General features: G+C 41.3%; 2 protein-coding genes across 2 annotated transcripts; both read left to right on the top strand.

Moving 5' to 3' along the window:
* The first annotated feature begins 1,003 nt into the window (after window positions 1–1,003).
* On the top strand, window positions 1,004–8,596 carry LOC133514945 (WW domain-binding protein 11). The gene is made up of 12 exons (XM_061847067.1): window positions 1,004–1,206; window positions 1,910–1,995; window positions 2,085–2,116; window positions 2,207–2,300; window positions 2,414–2,610; window positions 2,811–2,944; window positions 3,368–3,528; window positions 3,653–3,850; window positions 4,660–4,779; window positions 4,874–5,143; window positions 5,422–5,604; window positions 7,450–8,596. Exons 2-12 carry the CDS (start codon window positions 1,932–1,934, stop codon window positions 8,094–8,096), a joined length of 2,100 nt encoding a protein of 699 aa, XP_061703051.1. The 5' UTR covers window positions 1,004–1,206; window positions 1,910–1,931; the 3' UTR covers window positions 8,097–8,596.
* A 2,331-nt stretch (window positions 8,597–10,927) lies between these two features.
* ddx47 (DEAD (Asp-Glu-Ala-Asp) box polypeptide 47) lies at window positions 10,928–20,160 on the top strand. Its single transcript, XM_061845068.1, has 12 exons — window positions 10,928–11,115; window positions 11,323–11,416; window positions 12,898–13,086; window positions 13,179–13,250; window positions 13,534–13,652; window positions 13,848–13,919; window positions 13,997–14,113; window positions 14,242–14,388; window positions 15,772–15,909; window positions 16,009–16,079; window positions 16,578–16,707; window positions 17,989–20,160. The coding sequence occupies exons 1-12, from the start codon at window positions 10,981–10,983 to the stop codon at window positions 18,163–18,165; spliced, it is 1,461 nt and encodes a 486-aa protein (XP_061701052.1). The 5' UTR covers window positions 10,928–10,980; the 3' UTR covers window positions 18,166–20,160.
* The last annotated feature ends 255 nt before the right edge of the window (window positions 20,161–20,415 follow it).

Here is a 20,415-nt window from a genome sequence, read left to right as displayed (position 1 = left end):
TGTTCTCCCTGTGACTGCGTGCGTTTTCTCCGGGCACTCCGGTTTCCTCTCACATCCCAAAAACATGCAACATTAATTGGAGACTCTAAATTTCCTCTCGGTGTGATTGTGAGTGTGACTGTTTGGTTGTTTCTAGGTGCCCTGCAATTGGCTGGCAATCAGCTCAGGGTGTACCCCGCCTCCTGCCCGATGATAGCTAGGAAAGGCTCCAGCACTCCCGCAAGCCTCATGAGGGTAAGCGGCTCAGAAAGATGGATGGATGATGGATGGATGGATGGATGGATGGATGGATGGATGGATGGATGGATGGATGGATGGATGGATGGATGGATGGATGGATGGATGGATGGATGGATGATGGATGGATGGATGGTATCTTTAATATTAAATGGCAGCACAGTACGTATATCGTTTTTCAAGACAACATAGCAGTCAAATGTCTCCCCCTGTTGATTACTTGTTTCACATTCCACAACCTCTGACTACATCACTTGAGCAACAACTGACACTTTCTTGGTAACACAATCATGTTTTCGCTTAGAGTTCCCCAAAGAAAACTAGATAAACGTACAGTCACCAATCATATTATTGCATACTTAATTATACATATAATTGTCCCTGCAGTTGGTTGTTAGTCATATATGTTGTTTAAAAAAAAAGATTGAAATCAGAAATCATGGAAAATTGTAGCATGCAAATATATGTATTTTAGTATACAACTAAGGGTCCATTTATGTAAATATTTCATGAGTTACGCCCGGTCGAGTGCTACTTTTATATTAACGCCAAAGCGAATGCCACAACAATACCTGTGAAACATTATCCCCATTTCTCTTGTTGTGATTGCACGGCATTGTGTGCAAACGTAAGCAAGACTAAATACTGTACCAACTTGGTGTTGTAATTTACTTGCCGTCCTGAAGACTTTGACCCTCCTTTCTGAGCGTGATTTAGACACACACCATTACCTATGTTTAAGTGTTCCATGAAGCCTTGTCTTGTTTTGATGACGTCGAGTAATTGGTTCCGCCGTTGCTGGGTCTCGGCTGCTAATGCTAACATGGCGAGCCGTGGTCGAGTGTCATTCAGTTATTACGGCGTTTAGTTTCTGTTGTATGGCTTGAGCCACATATTTTGTTTAAACCTTCATACGCAACCTTGCGTTTGGAGGTTATTGCGCATTCTATTTGTTTTCGTCTTTAACAGGTAATGTTGACTATTTTTGGGGGGTTTCATTCTCTGTTGCTATAGCTAACGCGGTCCTAGCTACAAGTTGAGGCTAATATTAGCCTTTCGGCTAATCCCAGCGTCGTTTTCGTGTTTTTTAATTAAAATAATGCAACAATTCTGAATATTTAAGCACGTTATGATAGATTCGAAACATTGTTTGTCGATCAGGAACTTTGTTCAAGTGTGTTTCAGTGTGATTAATTTCAATGCAGCAACTACCACTATCACGATACGAAAAGACAGAATCTATTCGTCTATGTCCCTCAATGGGATTCGTGAATCACTGCCGTCTGAAACGTATGTAAAATAGAAACATTATATCTGTGTGTACAGTATAGAATTTCATTTCATATGCATTGAAGCCAACTGGGCGCCCGGGTTCAAATCCGGTCTTGACTGTGGAGTTTGCATGTTTTCCTTGTTCCCTCGTGTTTTGCACAGTTGCTACAGTTTCCTCCCAAATACCCACCCAAAACATCCATCATAGATTAATTGAAGACTCTAAATTTTCCGAAGGTGTGAATGCGAGTTAGTCTATTAGCGATTGGTTGGCGACCAGTTCAGGGTGAAACCCCCCCTCTCGCCCTGAGTCACGGAAGATGGATGGATGGACAGACTCACGGATGGAAGTTAGCTATTTCAAATCATCCTAAATTGACAAATTCTAATGTCTCTTTAGGGGGAAGGACCACACCGCAACAATGGGGCGACGTTCAACTTCCTCCACCAAGAGTGGGAAATTCATGAACCCCACGGATCAGGCCAGTGAGTACCTGCCATCAGAATCTCTGTGCAAATAAACAGAAATTGTCTGTTGTGAACAGCATAACCATGCACACAATTTTTAATTACAGGAAAAGAAGCCAGGAAAAGGGAGTTGAAAAAGGTAATGTTTATTTTTGTTATTGTTTCAATCATTTACTAAAAAAATCCATAAGCACTTACATTTGTATACTATTATTAATGCTCTTTACAGAATAAAAAACAGAGAATGATGGTCAGAGCAGCAGTTCTGAAGATGAAGGACCCTAGACAGATAATCAGAGACATGGAGAAATTGGATGAAATGGGTGAGTTTGTTCTTTTATCTGACTAGCTTGGTTCTTACTTGACATGGACATTCACTATGGTGTAACTGCAATATTCATTAAAGCCTAAAGGTATTATTTGATCTTGGCAATAGAGTTCAACCCAGTCCAGCAGCCCTTGTTGAATGAGAAAGTGCTGAGGGACAAGCGGAAGAAGCTACGGGAGACATTTGAACGTATTGTTCGTCTGTATGAGCGAGAGAATCCTGAAACCTACAAGGACCTGCGCAAATTGGAACTAGAATACGAGAGTAAACGGGGCCAGTTGGCTCTCTATTTTGATTCGGTCAAGGTTTGTGGGTTTTTCTCTTCTTTCTTTTTGCTTTTGAATGAAATGATGCTTTACTGCTGCTTAGTCAGACAGGCCACAATCAGCATATCTTGGTACAAGTTGTAAAGCTTCCAAAGAGTGAACTGAAATGTCTTCAATAAAGACTGTCTTATTAATTACAACTACAAGGTAATGTTTTTTGGGTTTTTTTTTTCTTCCAGAATGCAGAATCTGTGGAGGTTGACAGTATTCCTTTACCAGATATGCCCCATGCACCCTCCAATATCCACATCCAGGACATTCCTCTACCAGGGGCTCAGCCTCCTTCGATACTAAAGAAAGGCTCCTTTTTTGGGTAGGCTCTTACTTTTAATTCCTTTATTTGGATATTCCTGCCTGCCTTTTTTTTTCCATTTCCACTGAATAAGCCAGTATACATCACCACTGTGCGTTTTATACAACAAGCTGGAGTGGTTAGCCCGCCCAAAGAAAAGACATTTTGGAGAATAATCGACAAAAAGGAGAATCCCAGGTCCTTGAGTGTGTTTATGCAGGACTCCATCGTACATCTGAAGGTCCAAAATCCATCATTTAACTCGAGTGGCAATATATGTTAGATTACTGTACATTTCCACTGAGGTTACCTGAGATACCACAATTTTCTTAAAAGTAGAATGATGTTTTATGAAGCATCAGACTCTTGTTTATGGATATTGACCTGCAAAACAAATGATAAATATTACTCAATTGCCGCCATTCATTTATGTGTTCCCCAAAGTAAACCTCCTGTATTGCCTGGCCCAATATTGCCAACATTGCCACCTGTGCCACGGTTACCCCCAGGGAAGAAACCCCCCGGGCCTCCACCTGGACCCCCACCACCACAAGTTTTGGCAATGTATGGTATTCCTTCACGGCGGCCATTTGGCACTGACACTGGTAATACACGAATCATAATTCCTTTTTATGAATGGCCTTTGTTTAGATTTTTTTTTTTCCTCTATTCAGGATCATGGAGGTCTATTTTATTTTACTCATGAGATTGCTTTTTCTGCCTGAATAGAGCCCTCAATTCCTGGCTTGGACAGGGGCTCAGCAGACTTCGGAAGAGATCAGGACAGCGGCAGTGGTAGCGACAGGGACGACGACGACAGCGACTCTGAGGAGGACAGTGACGATGAGCGGGATGAGGATGGTGACTCAAGAAAGGGAGCTGATAGACGAGATAAAAGAGATGAGGAGAGAGGTGAAAGACAAGCCGGTGAGAATTTCTGATTTTAGAGTCTAATAACTGTTGTAACTACTTTATTGGATTGTTTCCAAATTCTATTTATAAAGTTCTAGTAGAAGCATCGTTTTTGAGTATAATGCGTGCCCCCAAAATCAACCCCAATTTGCTGTTTTCCGTAGGTGTACCACATTTAATACAATCCATTTATTTAGAATTTCAAAGCATTTAAAGTATTCAAATACAAAGAAATAAAACATTAAAAAAAAGAGAAAAAATAAAAAAGGTTACCATTCCTTAATGTCACAAAGCTGTGACCAGTCCTTCCACAATGTGGACTTTTCCAAATATGCTCTCATCCCTATCTGAAAAGTTGGATGAAATCAGTAATATTTTGGATTTTATATCAATATGGCCCTACAAGGAGCTCATGGTTCTCAGCTGAGTGGTGAAAATATACCAAATTACATGTAAATTTGTAAAATTTGACAATACGTTTCACATTAAATAGAGAGTACACCTTGTTCACAACCTATAGTAATCATTTATACATTTGAAAAAGTCTACCCCCTCCTGCATAATATTGCATTTTATTCTGTTTTTAGGGGGTTGGGGGGTGCGTTATTCATGAGAGTATTTTAATCAACGTCATAAATAGCCTTCAAACTGCTTAGTTCTGCTCACGTTATCAAAAACAAGTTGGATGCATTTTGTTGAAAGTAATTAAGTCTTCTAGAATGTTTTGTCATTCATTTTCTAGGCGAAATGCAATTATTCCCTGTAAATTTGTGTTGTGATACTATTGCGTTTTGTTGATTTTTCTAATCTCTACTGTACAATAGGTCGCAGTGTACGTTTTGCAGACATGCCTTCAGATTCTTCCAATGAAGGAACGAAAAGAAAGTCTGGCAAGAAGTCCAAGGCCATTACCCCTCTCCAGGCAATGATGTTAAAGATGGCAGGTTTGTATATTAAAATTGGGTGGGTATTCTTTCTTCAAATGTACTCACCTCAGTTATGTAAATAATGTTGGATGGCTGTATTTTCTCTGATCAGGTCAGTCTATTCCTGAAGAGGAAGAAGAAGAAGTCGAGGAAGAGGGCACAGATGAATCTGATAGCTCTGACGCCGAAGAGAATGGGCCACCAGGGGACCCGCCTCAAGTTTCTGCCAGTCAGCGTGTCCCCCCTCCAAGTGGGCCAGTGGGCCAGCCCCCACCCTTGCAGGGTCCTCCAATGACTGGGCCTCCACCAATGGGTCCCCCACCTGCTCCACCAATGAGGCCTCCTGGTCCACCCTCTGGTCCCCCTCCTGGCCCTCCACCAGGTTAGATTAATGTCCTTTTCAGTGTTAAATCTTTTTACCTGCCATAAATGTGCTACACTCAATGAACCAAACACTGTTCAATGTCACCTCATTACTCTTATTGGTCCAGGGAGTCAGATTTAGAGCATGTGCCTGATTAAGCTTGTTTCAGTGGCTGCACCTGAGCAGAAACATGATTCACAACTTGCACTCTATGCTACCCTTCTCCATTTAGCTGTATTTTAAAGTTCTTACTTGATAAGCAATCATCATTTGTATTGTATGCCTCTTGTTTTCAGGTGCTCCTCCATTCTTAAGGCCACTTGGTATTCCTGGCATGAGGGGTCCAATACCTCGTCTTTTACCCCCCGGACCTCCACCGGGTCGCCCGCCTGGTCCACCACCTGGTCCCCCTCCGGGTCTTCCTCCAGGCCCCCCACCACGTGGACCCCCTCCGCGGCTACCGCCCCCAGCGCCACCTGGTAAGATAATGGTTGCAGGTAGCACAAAGTCCAGAGTACTGGAGGAATTTATATACATTTGTGGGGTGTTTTTAATAGGGGTGAAAAGGTTCAAAAAATTCACTGTTCGGTTCATATCTTTGTTTTGTGTTCACAGTTTTCGAATTGGTTCGGTATGCATTGACTTTTAGAAACATCAGCTTTGTCTTGTTTTGTTGGGTTAAAACTTGAAGTGCCACTGTCATGAAATTGATGATTTTTAGTATGTTATTAATGAAAAAATGTCAGCCGGTATGGACCCATCCGTTTTTTTCACCACAAAACATGATCTTGACATATATGGCTTTTTGTCACTCCCGCCATGGATTTGTTTTCGACAATAAGCAGGAAGTGACATTGGAGGCAGTAGCACACTCAAGCAGACTCGTTTCTTTCTATTAGTTTTACCTGCGGGAAGGTAGCTCGTTGTTCCTTCGTGTTAGCCAAAATGCCGGCTTGTTGCATTGCTGGACATTGCTTGAACACTCGGGAGGATGGATTTACCTTCATAGGTTTCCAAGAGACCCGGTTTGTCGTGAAAAATGGATTGCATGGGTGCAAAGGACAAGAGCTTCATAGGTTCCAAATGACAGGTAGGTGTGTATACAGCTACTAAAAAAAAACAATGGTTGGGGGGAGGCCATAATCCTTTGAGAACGTAACAAAAGATCCGCGTCCGTAAGTTAGGGGTGCTAAATGTGTCAATGTGCCCGTCAGTGCCGTGTCCACCGATCATGGCTTCGGCCGAGCTTCCGTGTATCATCTAAATATGGCTCGAAACAATAGGGTAATATTCCCCCGGACACTTCACTCGATTGTGAGATGTTTTCTTCTTTGAAAAGAGCTTCCGTGTCTCATGGTAGGTGGGCGGACCAGCACGCCGGCCATGCCTTACCTCGCGGACGAGCATGGCTTCAGCCGGGCTGGCTCATACATACTGTATGAGAGTCTGTTGTGAGTTAGAAATAATCCGCATATCATCTAAATCTGGCTAGAAACAATAGGGTAATATTGCCCTGATGACTTCACTCAATTGTGAGATGTTCTCCTCTTTGAAAAGAGCTTGTGTGTCTGAAGGGGCGTGTCCCATAGTAGGCGCCACAGCGTGTTTTCAATGGCGAATGTCCGGGGTGACGTCATGGACAACCAATATGGTGAACACTTGGATGTCGACTGAGACTTCCGCAACTTTGCGCATGGATGACGCGGTCTCTGCTCATATTTTTTCGTATAGACGTTGAAGTCAATAATGTTATACGTATTTTTCATTTCAATATTGATTTTAGAATGTTTATGGGGATGACACTTGACCTTTAAGCATTATTAATTTGCTGCATATTTTGTTTTATTGTTTAACTTGTCTTATCAATCATAAAGAGAGGTAGAACGAATAAATGCTGTTATTCGATTGTGAAAAATACAATAAACCTGTTTTCATCTGTTTCTATTCATAGACCAGACTAAGTTATTAGTAAATTTCTGAACGTTATTGGTGATCAGTAGTAAAACAAAATCATGTATCCCTTGTTCCAATACACTGATTCCTTCTGGTCAGTCTTCACTAGTGTTTGTGTTGGAAGTTGGAGAGTTTAGGTATGCACAAGCACCATGAGTCGGAGTAGTATGGTGAGGACAAATTATGTCTATGTTGTACTTATGCAACCAAGCTGCATTTGAAGGTTGAATTAGGTAACAAATGTTCACACACTCACGTAAAAACATGTAAAATTGGGGATGTTTGGTTAATTACACAAAATCTAATGGATGACTAACCAGTCATGTGCTTAAAATCTCTTCAATATACCCATGTCTTGGTTTCACTTCCAGGTATCCCACCTCCTCCTCCAAGAGCAGGTGGGCCCCCCCGTCCCATGGCGCCACCTCTCGCCCTCTTTCCTCCACCTCTCAGCGGCAACGTGCTTAGTGCTCCTCCCAGCCTCGTTCAGCGGCAAAAAGGCCCAGGATCCGGTCAAGATGGCCCACAAAGCAGCATGCCACCTCCGTCGATGTCCATGCGGCCCGGTGTCATACAAATGCCCCCTCCCCCAGGGACTGCTGCAGCCTCTGCTGTCAGCCATCTCCACGCAGCAACCATTGAAAAACGGGCCAACCTCACCTCCATCGCTGGTGCGGGCAGTCTTGGAGGCGGTGTTGGGGCCACCATTTCTGCCAAACCACAAATTATCAATCCCAAAGCGGAGGTCACACGGTTTGTGCCCACTGCACTTAGAGTGCGAAGGGACAAGAGTGGTCCTGCGCCAGGGCCGGCAGTTGGTCCATTGGACAAAGGTGCTGTCGGGGCAAGGAGGGGAGATGACGGAATGGGAAGTGGCCATGGTCACAAACCGCACTCTTCCGCTGCTTCTATGAATATTTCTCACCCAGCTCACATTGGGGCTGTGGCTCAACCCAGCATGAAGACCAAGGACCAGGTGTATGAAGCCTTTATGAGAGAGATGGAGGGACTCCTCTGAGACGTACCAGGTTCCTGAATTCAGGCAATGTCGTTTTTGTCTATTTCAAAGTACAGCGGAATTGAGATAATGTTCTTCAAGGCTGTCCTGGATCTCTTTGTCATTTTAGGAACCCAAGACTGCTACATTCTAAGAAATGCTCTCAGCTGTTTCATTTCATTTAATCGGGGTCTATTACCATGCTGAAACATCATCTATCAAACATAAAATATGTAATTGCATGAGTAATTGGAAACAATTAGGACTATTTGAGTGGTTCCCGTTCCCCTCGCCCTCAAAACATGTTCCTTTTACCAGAAACCATTGTATAAGTTTGCTGTCTTTAAACATTGATTTAGTCTCTAGTTTTGCTCTGTGGATTGACACGAAAGGTCACTTTTGTAATGTTTTAGTTTGTTCAGCTCCAACATCTTGGGCATGTCTTGTTTTTTTTTTTTAATTCCACTGACAAAGAGTTCCCAAAACTGTTTGATCTGCCACAAAATAAACACTTAAAAGAACTCAGCTGTCTCTGTTACAGTTCATTTTAAGCTGTATTGCATGCACGATACAGCAGAGTTCAACAATATGTGGGTACCAGGTCACCCTTAAAGACTACATAAGTAGCCTGCCAGCATCTAAAAACAGTTTACCAATGCAGGGAGATTGTAATTTCCTAGGTATGTTGTAGAATTGGTCCTCTGCACTTGCAAAGATTTTCTCAACAAAAAGTGTTGCATACTAATTATGGTTTTCTTTCATTAAATCATTGACTTAAATATTGTTCATTATTAAAGATAATATAGTTAAAAGTAAGGGTTGTTTATGTGCCCTGTGATTGGTTGGCAACCGGTTCAGACTGGTCAAGGGTGTACCCGGCCTCCTGCCTGAAGAAGCTGGTATAGGCTCCAGCACTCTTGGGACCCTTGTAAGGATAAGTGACTCAGATAATGGATGGATGGATGGATAATCTTCCCGCCTTTGCTTAAAATACGCGACAGATAATTCTGTCATGTCATGTAGTGCTTCGATGAATGTGTTGCGTAAACCTGAAGCTCAGGGATGGATCATTAATGGAAGGAGGAAGCACTTAAATTGCTTTATGAAAAAAAATGTTAACGATTTGGTCACTGAATCTTTTAAAGGACCTGATGGGAGTGATTCAGTACACTCCAAAAAACTGCTGAGGCCATCATTCAGGGTTAGAGGGGACTTCACGTAGCTAAAACATTTTGGCCAGTTAAAAGTGATGTAAAAATGGATAACATCAAAAAATAGTTGTGTCATGGAAAAACTTTGGGTGAGGAAGTGTAATGCGTAATATAAAATGTAGCTACAAGTGGAAATTTTTCATAAACCCCAAATTTCCAAGAATCTTTGCTATGGTATGCTACTTGTGCTACTCTTAACGCTTTTGCATACAGACCTAAATTACACAAATGTTTGTACGACTGTTAAAAGTGACGCATGACGGCTAAAAAGACTGGACAGTTATCGGGGCTCATTAGGTGAAGAGAAACCATTACTACAAGAAGTGTGCTTAGATTGACAATATCAACCCATATGCCTTGGAGAAACACAAATGGAGCAAGAATTTCTAACTGTGTGCATCGGTAACCTATCCAGACATCGTCAACTATCTCTTCTTCTCAACAAGCACTTATACCATGGACCAACTAAAGAATTACAAAAGTCTGGAGGCCTACAACTAATTCATCAATGGCTGGGTTCGTGATGCAGCAGTATTATTGTAAGCAAACTGTGTCTCCACTCTGCTAAGGTTAGTGTAACACACAAAGCAATTTTAACATGTAGGGTGAGGCTACTTAATTTCTGAGTGAATGCGAAAAAGAGAAAACTGGACACGTATTGATGGAAGAGAAGTTATCACACTGAATGTTCGAACTGTCAACCCAGAGATTTTTTATCAGTTTCTGGATTGCTTGAGTGGTACAAACTAAATGCTAAAATAACGTTAATGAACATGATCACAGAATTATTTTCAGACATATGATTGAGTATATACTGGTCAGGCATATCAGTTATTCCTAATTACCTACATAAAGTTCAACTTTAAAAGTAATGGTGGTAAATATTTTAATAATCTCATAAAAGGAATCACTAGACATTGCTCAAGAGATCAAATAAGTCAAGATTAAAATGAAAACTACAAAACATACATGTAACCTAAATTATAAATCACTCGACCAAATAAAATACATGTACGTACATACATTTTGCATGTATAAGCACATCAGTGATAAGCTTTAGTCAACAACACTCTGACACAGATTGGTTAGACCACAGCAAACAGTAACTATTTTATCAGGTGTAGGGACAGAATCATTTTCCGAGATAAGGTCCTCAATGGGAACTATTTTGTTCATGAACCCCGCACCCCAACTCGAGGTCCCGCGGGTGAATTATGTAAACACCACACAGTCAAATTCACTCCTCACCGAACCAATCACACGCTCAACATGAAGCCCCACATGAGCAATCCTCCTGGTTTGCTCCACATCTTTAGCAGACAGCTGGCTTTTACCCTTCGTAAATGCCGCTATTTTCAGTTCACAACCCGCTTGAGCAATGCTTTCAGCCACATCAAAACATCTGTCGGCAAGTACAACATCACCAGGAATCAAGCGATTCAAAAAACCACAGTCATTGGTGGTAAACTTGTCAGAAATACTCATTTCACTACAAGTGCGCCCCCGTTTGTGCGCCTTACTGAACTGATTTCTGCTCAGGTACGTTTGTTTACTAGAATTCAACCATCCAAAATGGCGACCGGTTTCAAAACAGGAAGTTATATGGCGTCAGACGAAACGGTCCGTTCACTGACGTATTTCCGCTTCCGCGCTCTGTCGCGCATGAAGGCACGTTGGTTGGGGCAAAAGGAAACATGGCGGACGCCGCTGAGGGAAGCTCGATGCAAAACACAGACACAGAAAAGCACGAAGATTCGAGTAGTGACGATGATAACACCAATAACGACAGTGGCGAAAATCAGGAGGCGACAAAGACCTTCCGAGACCTAGTAGGTTTACTGCAATTGAATGAAAAGACTGAACAATTTGTGTCCTCGACGACAGGCAGCATCATAGACCGATTCGTTAATGTATAACCAATGTCTTCACAATATTTTCACCTGCTACTCCAAAACGGGTGCCTAACAAAGTTTGGCGCCTTCTGGCAAATATAAATCCAAACATTACACGTTGAATTAATTCCCTGCTTCTGATAGGGTGTCACCGATGTACTCTGCGAGGCATGTGATCTGCTGGGATGGAAGAGTCCAACAAAGATTCAGATTGAAGCTATACCAGTGGCACTGCAAGGTTAGATGAGACATCTCAAGCAGTCGTACTCTATCTGATATTTCTTTCTGTTGCCTAGCTTTAAATTACCATCAAATAACCATGGTTATTTAAAATGCTATTATTATAATTGTCAGTTATCAATGTTTTGTCTTGCTTTTATCTTGCCTGTTTGCTGTGTCTTTAGATCTTCATAATGAGATGCCATAGTTTGTGTCAATATGTCATTTCATGCAAAATCAAAGACAAACTTTTGCTTCACCTCTCAGATTGACTATTGAATATATGAGTATGAAATAGATTTGAAATTATACCAAACTCGACTTCCATGTCGGTGTAATTTCAAAGGTAGATGTTTAAGATATAAAGGTCTCTGTCATGAGCTGAAAGATTGTTAGCCTCTCTGAAGAGAGATTTAGAACAAAAATGTTTTGTTCCAGTCTTCCTTTTATAGCCAACCATTTCTCAGTGATGTATGAAAAAATTATTGGTTGGTTTTATACGGAATTATCCAATGTGCATATTATCCTGCAGGTTAATTTATATTTTGGCACTTGTTTTTCATCCAGTGGAGATATTTGTGGTAGATTGTAGCAGATTGTTTGAATTATTGTTTTATATGTATGGTCATAAGTGATAATACAACAATAATGGAGGGATAGTTATCAATATATTTGAGTCACAGATTTTGTAGTTTTTTTAGTGAGGTGATGTGTGGGAGTTATGAGTAAAAGATTTGTGGTATTATCTTCAGACTTAACACTGATTTTATCGGCCTGACTGTAATCAGCTGATAATTGACATTTTTGGCTGATCCCTTTTAATGTCGTAGTTCATTGATCCGATCACTGACTGAATTGATCGGCTTCACAAAAGTTACTCGCCGTTGCTATCGTACAAAGTATATCTGAATCCAAAAGCTAGTTTAATTTTCCATGGTATTTTTTCTAAAGGCTTTTTTTGTCTTTTGACATGGTACTGTAAACATCTGACGGCTCATAAAGTTACTTAAAAATAAATATCGGCGCCACGGGAGAGACGAGATGACACATAATGCATGGATCAGACTACAAGACAAATTTGCTTTTTCCACAATTGCACTAAGGGTTGCGTCAGGAAGGGCATCCGGCGTAATAATTGTGCCAAACATGTATATGCGTTCATCTGAGATGATATGCTGTGGCGACCCCGAAAGGGACGAGCCGAAAGGAAAACAACAACTCACTATATCAGACGACTGCAATAAAATCTTGTATTCTGATAACACCGCATCCTGTTTTTTTACGATGATTGGGCTTTATCTGGTCAGCTGAAACGCGACTGGATACTCTCGTTACCTGGGTTATGACAGCACGAGGGGATCTTGTTTACCGTATGATAAGAAGAAAATGGAGTTTGTTGTCGTGTGTATGCATGCTTCCGTTTTGTGGTGTCCCCAGAAATACTGATTGTGTAAAGCCTTGTTATATTGATATATTTGTCGTTTTCTTTGTGCTGTGCAGGTAAGGATGTCATCGGGTTGGCTGAGACTGGATCAGGAAAGACGGGTGCCTTTGCTCTGCCCATCCTCCAATCACTGTTGGCCTCACCCCAGAGGCTTCATACCCTCGTGCTCACTCCCACCAGAGAGTTGGCCTTTCAGATCTCAGAGCAGTTTGAGGCCCTCGGTTCAAGCATTGGCATCAAGTGTGGTACGTTTATTTAAAAAAAAAGGGGGGGGGGGGGGGACAAAGCATGGAAAATAATTCTTGGCTCAAAAAAAAAAAAATTTTTTTTGTTGCAGCTGTTGTAGTTGGAGGAATTGACATGATGTCGCAGTCTTTGGTGTTGGCCAAGAAACCACATATTGTCATTGGTAAGACAATATATTCTTTTGCAACAGGGCTGTCAGACCATAAATCATCAAAAGCTACATAGTACCATTGTTTCGTTGAGTGGACCATTATTTGGGATGTGAATCAAGAGTCGCTTCCCAGTTGTGTTTTTCCACTACGTTGGAGATTATGAGGAATAACTGGATATTTTGTAACTCCAGTTCAAAGTTAAAGATGTTAAAAAATGAAAGTAGACAAGTCCATTTGTATTGTTGACACCTGTGTTGTAGAAGTATTGAATACAAACCACAAATATTTTTGCAGCCACACCCGGTCGACTGATAGACCACATGGAGAACACAAAGGGCTTCTCCTTGCGAGCGATAAAGTTTCTTGTCATGGATGAAGCAGACCGAATCCTCAACATGGACTTTGAGGCTGAGGTGGGTCATTATACATCTCCAATAAGTTGAATTTGTTGCTGTTGTACAGCAATTTCAATGGGGTTCACGTTTCATTTCATGTTTTATTGTATGGAGAGAGTATGGAGAGACCCAGAAAATGTCCCACTTGTGAATATACTTTCACTGACAATGGTTATAAAGTAATTCTGACATGAGTATGTTTATTTTCATCAGGTGGACAAAATCTTAAAAGTGATTCCCAGGGACAGGCGCACCTTCCTTTTCTCGGCAACAATGACCAAAAAGGTAAATACAATTTTGCCATCATTGGTCGCAAGTGATACACAGTGACGCACAATGACCCTCCTTTTGATTGCCTCCAGGTCCAGAAACTACAGAGGGCTGCTCTGAAAGACCCAGTCAAGTGTGCGGTTTCTACCAAGTACTCGACAGTAGAAAAACTGCAGCAGTATTACATCTTCATACCATCCAAGTACAAGGTAGTATACCTTCTTTAGACAAGCTACTTTACTTTCACTCCTCAGCAAACATTTAACGGACAATATACGACTTGTTTACCGTGGTCATTACTTACATTATTTTTGTGCTTTGTTCCCATGTTTGACAGGACTGTTATCTGGTGTCCATCTTGAACGAGCTGGCTGGAAACTCCTTTATCATTTTCTGCAGCACCTGCAACAGTGCCCAGCGGGTGGCGCTCTTGTTGAGGAACCTTGGCATCACTGCCATCCCTCTTCATGGTCAGATGAGTCAGGTAGATCATCACACTCACTTTTTTTGTCTGAAGAAATTTGCTTGCTACATAGATTTGTAATTACAGTATTTTGTGAGAGGAAAATGTAATGTACTGAAATTTCCGGCCTACAGAGCGCACCGGACTACAAGCCTCAAAATGTACATTTGTAAAGGAAATACCATTTGCTACATACATAAGCCGCAGTTGCCCACATTGAAACCCACACTGAAACACGATATTTACAAAGAAAGATGGTACACAAAGTGTAAAGCTTAACATAGCAACAACACGCTAGCACGAATAGGGCTGGTTAAAAAAAAAAAAAAAAAAAACAGCCGCGGCAGCTACACAATAGCAACACGGTAGTATAGGACTAACAGAAAAAAAACATACCAAAATCACTGAGATGCGGCAGTAACACAGCAGACACACGCTAGTGCAGCGCTAATAGGTCCAGTTAAAAAAAAAAAAAAAAACACCGGTAAAAATCACTGAGATGCAACAGTAACACAGCAGCAACACGCTAGCACAGCGCTAGCAGGGCCGGTTAAAAAAAAAAACATACCAGTAAAAATCACTGAGACACGGCAGTAAAACACAGCAGCAACACGTTACCACAGCGCTAAAACTAGCGCAGCGCTAACAGAGCGGGTTAAAAAAAATACATGTAAAAGTCACTTCCTCGGGACATATATTCCACTGGTCTTACTCTTACCTTTTCAGCTCAAGTGGCCCCTTGCGACCATTAGAAAAAAATGCACAAATTAGACGCATCACCGCATAAGACGCAAGTTTGAAAGTGTTTGGGGAAAAAAATCGCCGCTTATAGGCCGGAAATTTCGGTACTGAGTTTGTTGGGGGGTTTACAGCTCTACTACCTTCAAATTCGTTTTTGGAACAAAATATATCTATTTTCTTGGTTGTGCTGGTTGTTTGTGTTTTAGTTAAGAAATACCAATAAGTGGAACTGTTAAGATAACAATTCTAATCGAGCAAGGAAATGTACTGGTTGATTCATGGATCATGCAGTTTTTGTGTATTTTGTCGTTCAGGTCCTTGTTAGAGACCATCAGGTTGTGGAGATAAAAGTAACAAAACACTAAGTTGCATTCATAAAATCAGACGAGTTCAAATCGCAGTCACCTGTAAAGATAGTAGTGCATTTTAGGTTTATCCTTATATTTCACCCAATAGCCCTAATGTTTTGTTAGTAGTGTGTTCTTACTGACTTCCACTTTTTTTATTTGGTAACACAACAATCCATTCAGCATTTTATCCCGTCCAAACAGATATTTAATTGTGTTGTACTTGGGCTGTTGCCACTCTGATTGTATTACGTTCATGTCAGCATACGTTCTCGTATAGTATTTTCAATACATCATACGCTTTTCATTTTTTTAGAATAAACGTCTCGGCTCGCTAAACAAGTTCAAGGCCAAGTCTCGGTCAGTGCTGCTGGCTACTGACGTGGCATCCAGAGGACTTGACATTCCGCACGTTGATTGCGTCATCAACTACGATATCCCAACACACTCGAAGGTAACGTCATGCTGTCAATCTCCTCGCCACCTTATTTCTAGAGTTCATGAATTTACAGTATGTAGATTTCATCTGATTCTTGCATGTCTCCATACACAGGACTACATTCACAGAGTCGGGCGGACAGCAAGAGCAGGACGGTCGGGGAAGTCTATCACATTTGTCACCCAGTAAGCACTTCTTGTTTGTCTTTATCAGCATCTCTCTTCATCCAGAATGTTTATCTTGCAACTTACAAACTGGTCCTTAATTGGGCAGGGTATTGTTAATAATTTCAATTTCTTTGTGATCATACATTTTGTGACCTCACTTTTTTGAGCAATAAAATACCCCAATAACGTATTTGTGAATGTAGCGTGCATGAAGACTGTGAAGATGCATGTCAACTTAATAACTTTTTCCTCTTGGAAATGGTAACAAACCTCACTGAACTTTTCTTATTAATATTGTGAATATATTTTTTTAATTGAACGTTATATATCCTCCATTTTTTTTCTATGGTTCATCGGCCACTTACAGATTTTGTGCCTTCTAGGGGCTAGATGGTGAATCGATTCAAAAGACGTGATTGAATGTTGTAACTCATTAATATTTCAACTGCTGGTTATGTGCTCATACCAAACTACTTTTGTCCAACTCACGAACCCTTTTTTTTTTTCCCTCCTCAGATATGATGTGGAGCTTTTCCAGAGAATTGAAAGCCTGATAGGAAAGAAACTTCCTGCCTTCCCCACCCACGAGGAGGAGGTGATGATGTTGGTGGAGAGGGTCAGCGAAGCCCAGCGGTTTGCCAGGCTGGTGAGTCGGCATTGTTGCATGATCTTAGAATGTGTGCATCAAGCATGCATTTCATTTTTGGGATTGCTTTCCCACTTGGTGCCACACCGAAAATGCCTTGTCTTATCCTTTGTAAAAAGGTCACTAAGCATTATTTTGTATTCCTGTAGCTAAAAAAATAATAAAGCAATAATTACAGTGTAAACAAAAACTGCAATATTAGTAATTACTGCAAACAAAACCTTTCTCTGAAGATCTCATAGCTCCCCGTGAAGATGCTTGACACATACAAGTACAGCAATAACAGGGTATGACTCACTTTGTCTGCACTGCACTGGCTGTGGATTTTCTGTCTGAAGTCATCATCAGAAATGCAGACACGCTTCGATGGGGGGGTGGGCACAGCCATTTACTGCGACTTAAATCTATACGTATTCCCAAGAACCCCTTAGCTCCCCACCAAAGTCCCTGATAGCTGGGATAGGCTCCAACTCTCTCCCCGGATAAATGCAGAAGGGTTACGTCAGGAAGAGCATCCGGCGTAAAAACTGTTCCAAACAAATACGAGCGTTCATCTGAGATGACACACTGTGGCAACCCCTAATGGGACAAGCCGAAAGAAATACATGCGTACAGTAACATCTAAGCAATGCATGTACAGGATGGAGCAGTAATAATGACTTTGCGACAGTTGCCTTTTCTGAAGAAGCCATCTTTTTTTATCCCCCACTGGCTGTCCTTCAAAAATCTCGTAGAATCATCACATACAAGGGCCCCCTATGTCAGGGGTGCTCAACGCGTCAATCCATCCCGAGGCAGTCTTGGTCGATAGCGGGACGGTGTGCCAAAAAAAAAAAAAAAGACATCAGCCAATGTTCCCTCTAAACTGTGTGCGAGTGCAATCGTGCACCACTGATGCAGTCTCTTCTCAGATATTCTGCATCCCGCGTTAAAAAAAAAAAAAAAAAAAAAAGAATAATCCAATGCAAATTGGAAGTATAACATATAGCTATTCAGTTTGTATTATTTTGCAAGGTGGGTTCAATGAGTGGGGGATGACTGGTTGTTACATCCAATGGCACAATTCACATACGTACTGTAAAAAATGAAAAGAAGCCGCCACTGTTTTTTTTTTAGGCAGCACACGGAACCTTGTCTACCAACGACCGCTGCTCCGCCACACTCTCTTTTTCCTAGTTTACCTTTCGTAACTCGAAATATTTGGCAGTTCAGGCCCTCGTCATAGTACGACTGTATTAGAAATGCTAAATGTTGTATGACATTTTGATTGTATTCCTTCAGGAAATGAAGGAACAAGGTGAAAAAAGAAAAAGAAACAGAAACCGTGCTTGCGACGAGGATGACACTGAGCAAGCAAGTGGCGTGAGGAAGAAGGTGAAAGGAGGCACGGGAGCAAGACAAGGAGGCGGGAAGAAGAGGGGCGGCGCTGCCTTCAGAGGCAAACGCAAAGGCCTCTGACTATTGACTGGACCTATTGACTGGACATAACCGCAACATTAAATGTTTTTTTCAAGTCAAAACTGGATTATGACGACACCCAGTTTTCTTCCCATTATTTTGGAAAGATATGACTTTTTAATTCCACACAAACAGCCTTTTGTCATTGCATTTTTCCAACTGGAGTAAAATTCTTCCACTTGAAACTTTCATCAAATGTTCTTTTTTTCTTTCTTTCCTGACCCCAGGGGGAGCTGTTACTCTGAATAGTGCAGGAAAGCTGGTCCTCGGTTTAGGATTTTCAGGTTACAAATGGTATGTGGTTTAAGAATACGTCAACACATGGCACTTGAAGGTACAATTACTTACCGCTTTACTTCCCATTTTTCATTTGAGGTTTTAGAATTATGCCATAGATGTTTTTCATCCAAATACTTGCTGCAATTACTATATTATTCTACTATCACGTTAGGCTAAGTTAATAATCGGCTACATTCATTCCGACTACATATTTGGGTTATATTGCCACCATCGGAATGGAACGCTCTTAAACCTACAATGTACTTTTCTGTTTCTAACCCTCTGTTGAGCACATGTTTTACTATCTCGGCACACAACCAAAACAAAGACAAAAAAAAATGAAGTATTTTATCAAGATAATGATGATCTTGGTGGCACGGTTGCTCAGCTTAAAAGCGTTAGCCTCACAGTTCTGAGGTCCCGGGTTCAATCCCGGGCCCGCCTGTGTGAATTTTGCATGTTCTCCCCATGCCTGTGTGGGTTTTCTCCAGGCACTCTGGTTTCCTCCCACAGGTCCTGACACTTGTGTGGGTATGGAAATGGATGGTCTCGTGAAATTTGGGGCATTTGAATTTAATACACGCTTTTCTATTGTATAAATAGTGGTAGGTGGATACACTGGATAATTGTACCTTCTGCCATCTCATAGAAGAACATTTAATTGTTCTCCCTGCAGCCTGTCACTCTTTGTATCCGGATAAACCAAGTCTTTATTTTTTTACTAAATTATATTTTGGTTCGGCAACACTGGTAAGAGAGTCTGCCTCGCTGTTCTGAAGAGTAGGATTCAAATCCTGGCCCTGCCTGTGTGGCGGTTGCGTGTTCCCCTCATGCCTGCGTGGGTTTTTTCCAGGCACTCCGGTTTCCTCCAACATTCCAAAAACATCCATTAATTAGATACTCTAAATTGCCCTTGGGTGTGACTGTGTGTGGGAATGGTTGGTTGTTTTTCCTGCGGCCTGCGATTGGCTGGCAACCAGTTGAGATTGTACCCTGCTTCCTGCGCGATGATAGCTGGAATAGGTTCTAGCACTCCCACAACCCTTGTGAGGATAATTGGTTCAGAAAATGGATGGTTTATGTTTGGACCGATTAAATGAAATCGGACATTAGTGTCCCGTGAGAGCACATCAGGTGTGCTGTGGGAAATGTTCATCTAGGTCTGGCAGCAAATAATTGCATGTTTTACTTTACTATACTAAGTAGAAATACTACATTTCAGTCTTTTTAGAGGTAGGAAAAGTACTCACACTAAGTACACAATTTTGGAAAATTGATGATGGTTAAAGTACCGAGTCAACTAAAAGTTATCAGTACAGATCTGAAATGTGCTTAAGCACTGAAATAGTGCTGGCTCTTTGTGTGGACCGTTAGGTTAAGGGCCCAATTGGCAGTTGTGATGTCATTAAAAGATGAAAGATTAAAGGGACTGTCAAGTCATGGTGTCTGTAGAGTATTTGGTGAGTTGGAGCCCATAAGCAGCTCTACGGATGTGCGTCGTGTAACCACACGTCATTTATATACAACACCTGTATCTTGCTTCTCCTCACTGTTGTGCCACTTTCGTCAGTGCTCCCCAAGATCTCTGTCAGTCAATCGAGAGCTCAACGATTGTATTTGTCTTCTCGTTTTTTGTGTTATGTCATCCACGAAAGTTGGAAAAAGTTACAAGCCATGTAACAAAGGAGTAGAAAGTACAGCTATGTTTTCTATTGTATGGAGTAAAAGTAAAAAGTTGGAAAAATAACCGAGGCAACCTTCAGAGTCCTTAATCTATTTAAGTACAGTAAAAGTATTGTGACATCCAACCACTGGTACCTTTTTTTTTTTTTTTTTCATTTTTTTAAACAAGAAAATCCTTTTTTTCTAAAGTCAGTCAGTTAAATGAGTAGCTACTTCTATTTTGAAACAATACCTTTAAAAAAAAAAAGTTAAAAAGTAAGCACGGTTAAAGTGTGACAGTACTTTTTC

The sequence above is a fragment of the Syngnathoides biaculeatus genome, chromosome 16 (assembly GCF_019802595.1).
Source record: "Syngnathoides biaculeatus isolate LvHL_M chromosome 16, ASM1980259v1, whole genome shotgun sequence".
NCBI lineage: Eukaryota > Metazoa > Chordata > Actinopteri > Syngnathiformes > Syngnathidae > Syngnathoides > Syngnathoides biaculeatus.
The sequence above is the reverse complement of the archived record's forward strand: the minus strand, read 5'-3'. Positions and strand labels throughout refer to the sequence as shown.

Excerpts from the sequence above, each read along its gene's own strand:
- LOC133514945 (XM_061847067.1), top strand. The coding sequence starts at position 1,932 with ATGGGGCGACGTTCAACTTCCTCCACCAAGAGTGGGAAATTCATGAAC. Across the intron at positions 1,996-2,084 it reads GAACCCCACGGATCAGGCCA|GAAAAGAAGCCAGGAAAAGG; the intron begins GTGAGTACCTGC and ends TTTTAATTACAG. Across the intron at positions 3,851-4,659 it reads GAGAGGTGAAAGACAAGCCG|GTCGCAGTGTACGTTTTGCA; the intron begins GTGAGAATTTCT and ends ACTGTACAATAG.
- ddx47 (XM_061845068.1), top strand. The coding sequence starts at position 10,981 with ATGGCGGACGCCGCTGAGGGAAGCTCGATGCAAAACACAGACACAGAA. Across the intron at positions 11,116-11,322 it reads CAAAGACCTTCCGAGACCTA|GGTGTCACCGATGTACTCTG; the intron begins GTAGGTTTACTG and ends TGCTTCTGATAG. Across the intron at positions 13,920-13,996 it reads CGGCAACAATGACCAAAAAG|GTCCAGAAACTACAGAGGGC; the intron begins GTAAATACAATT and ends GATTGCCTCCAG.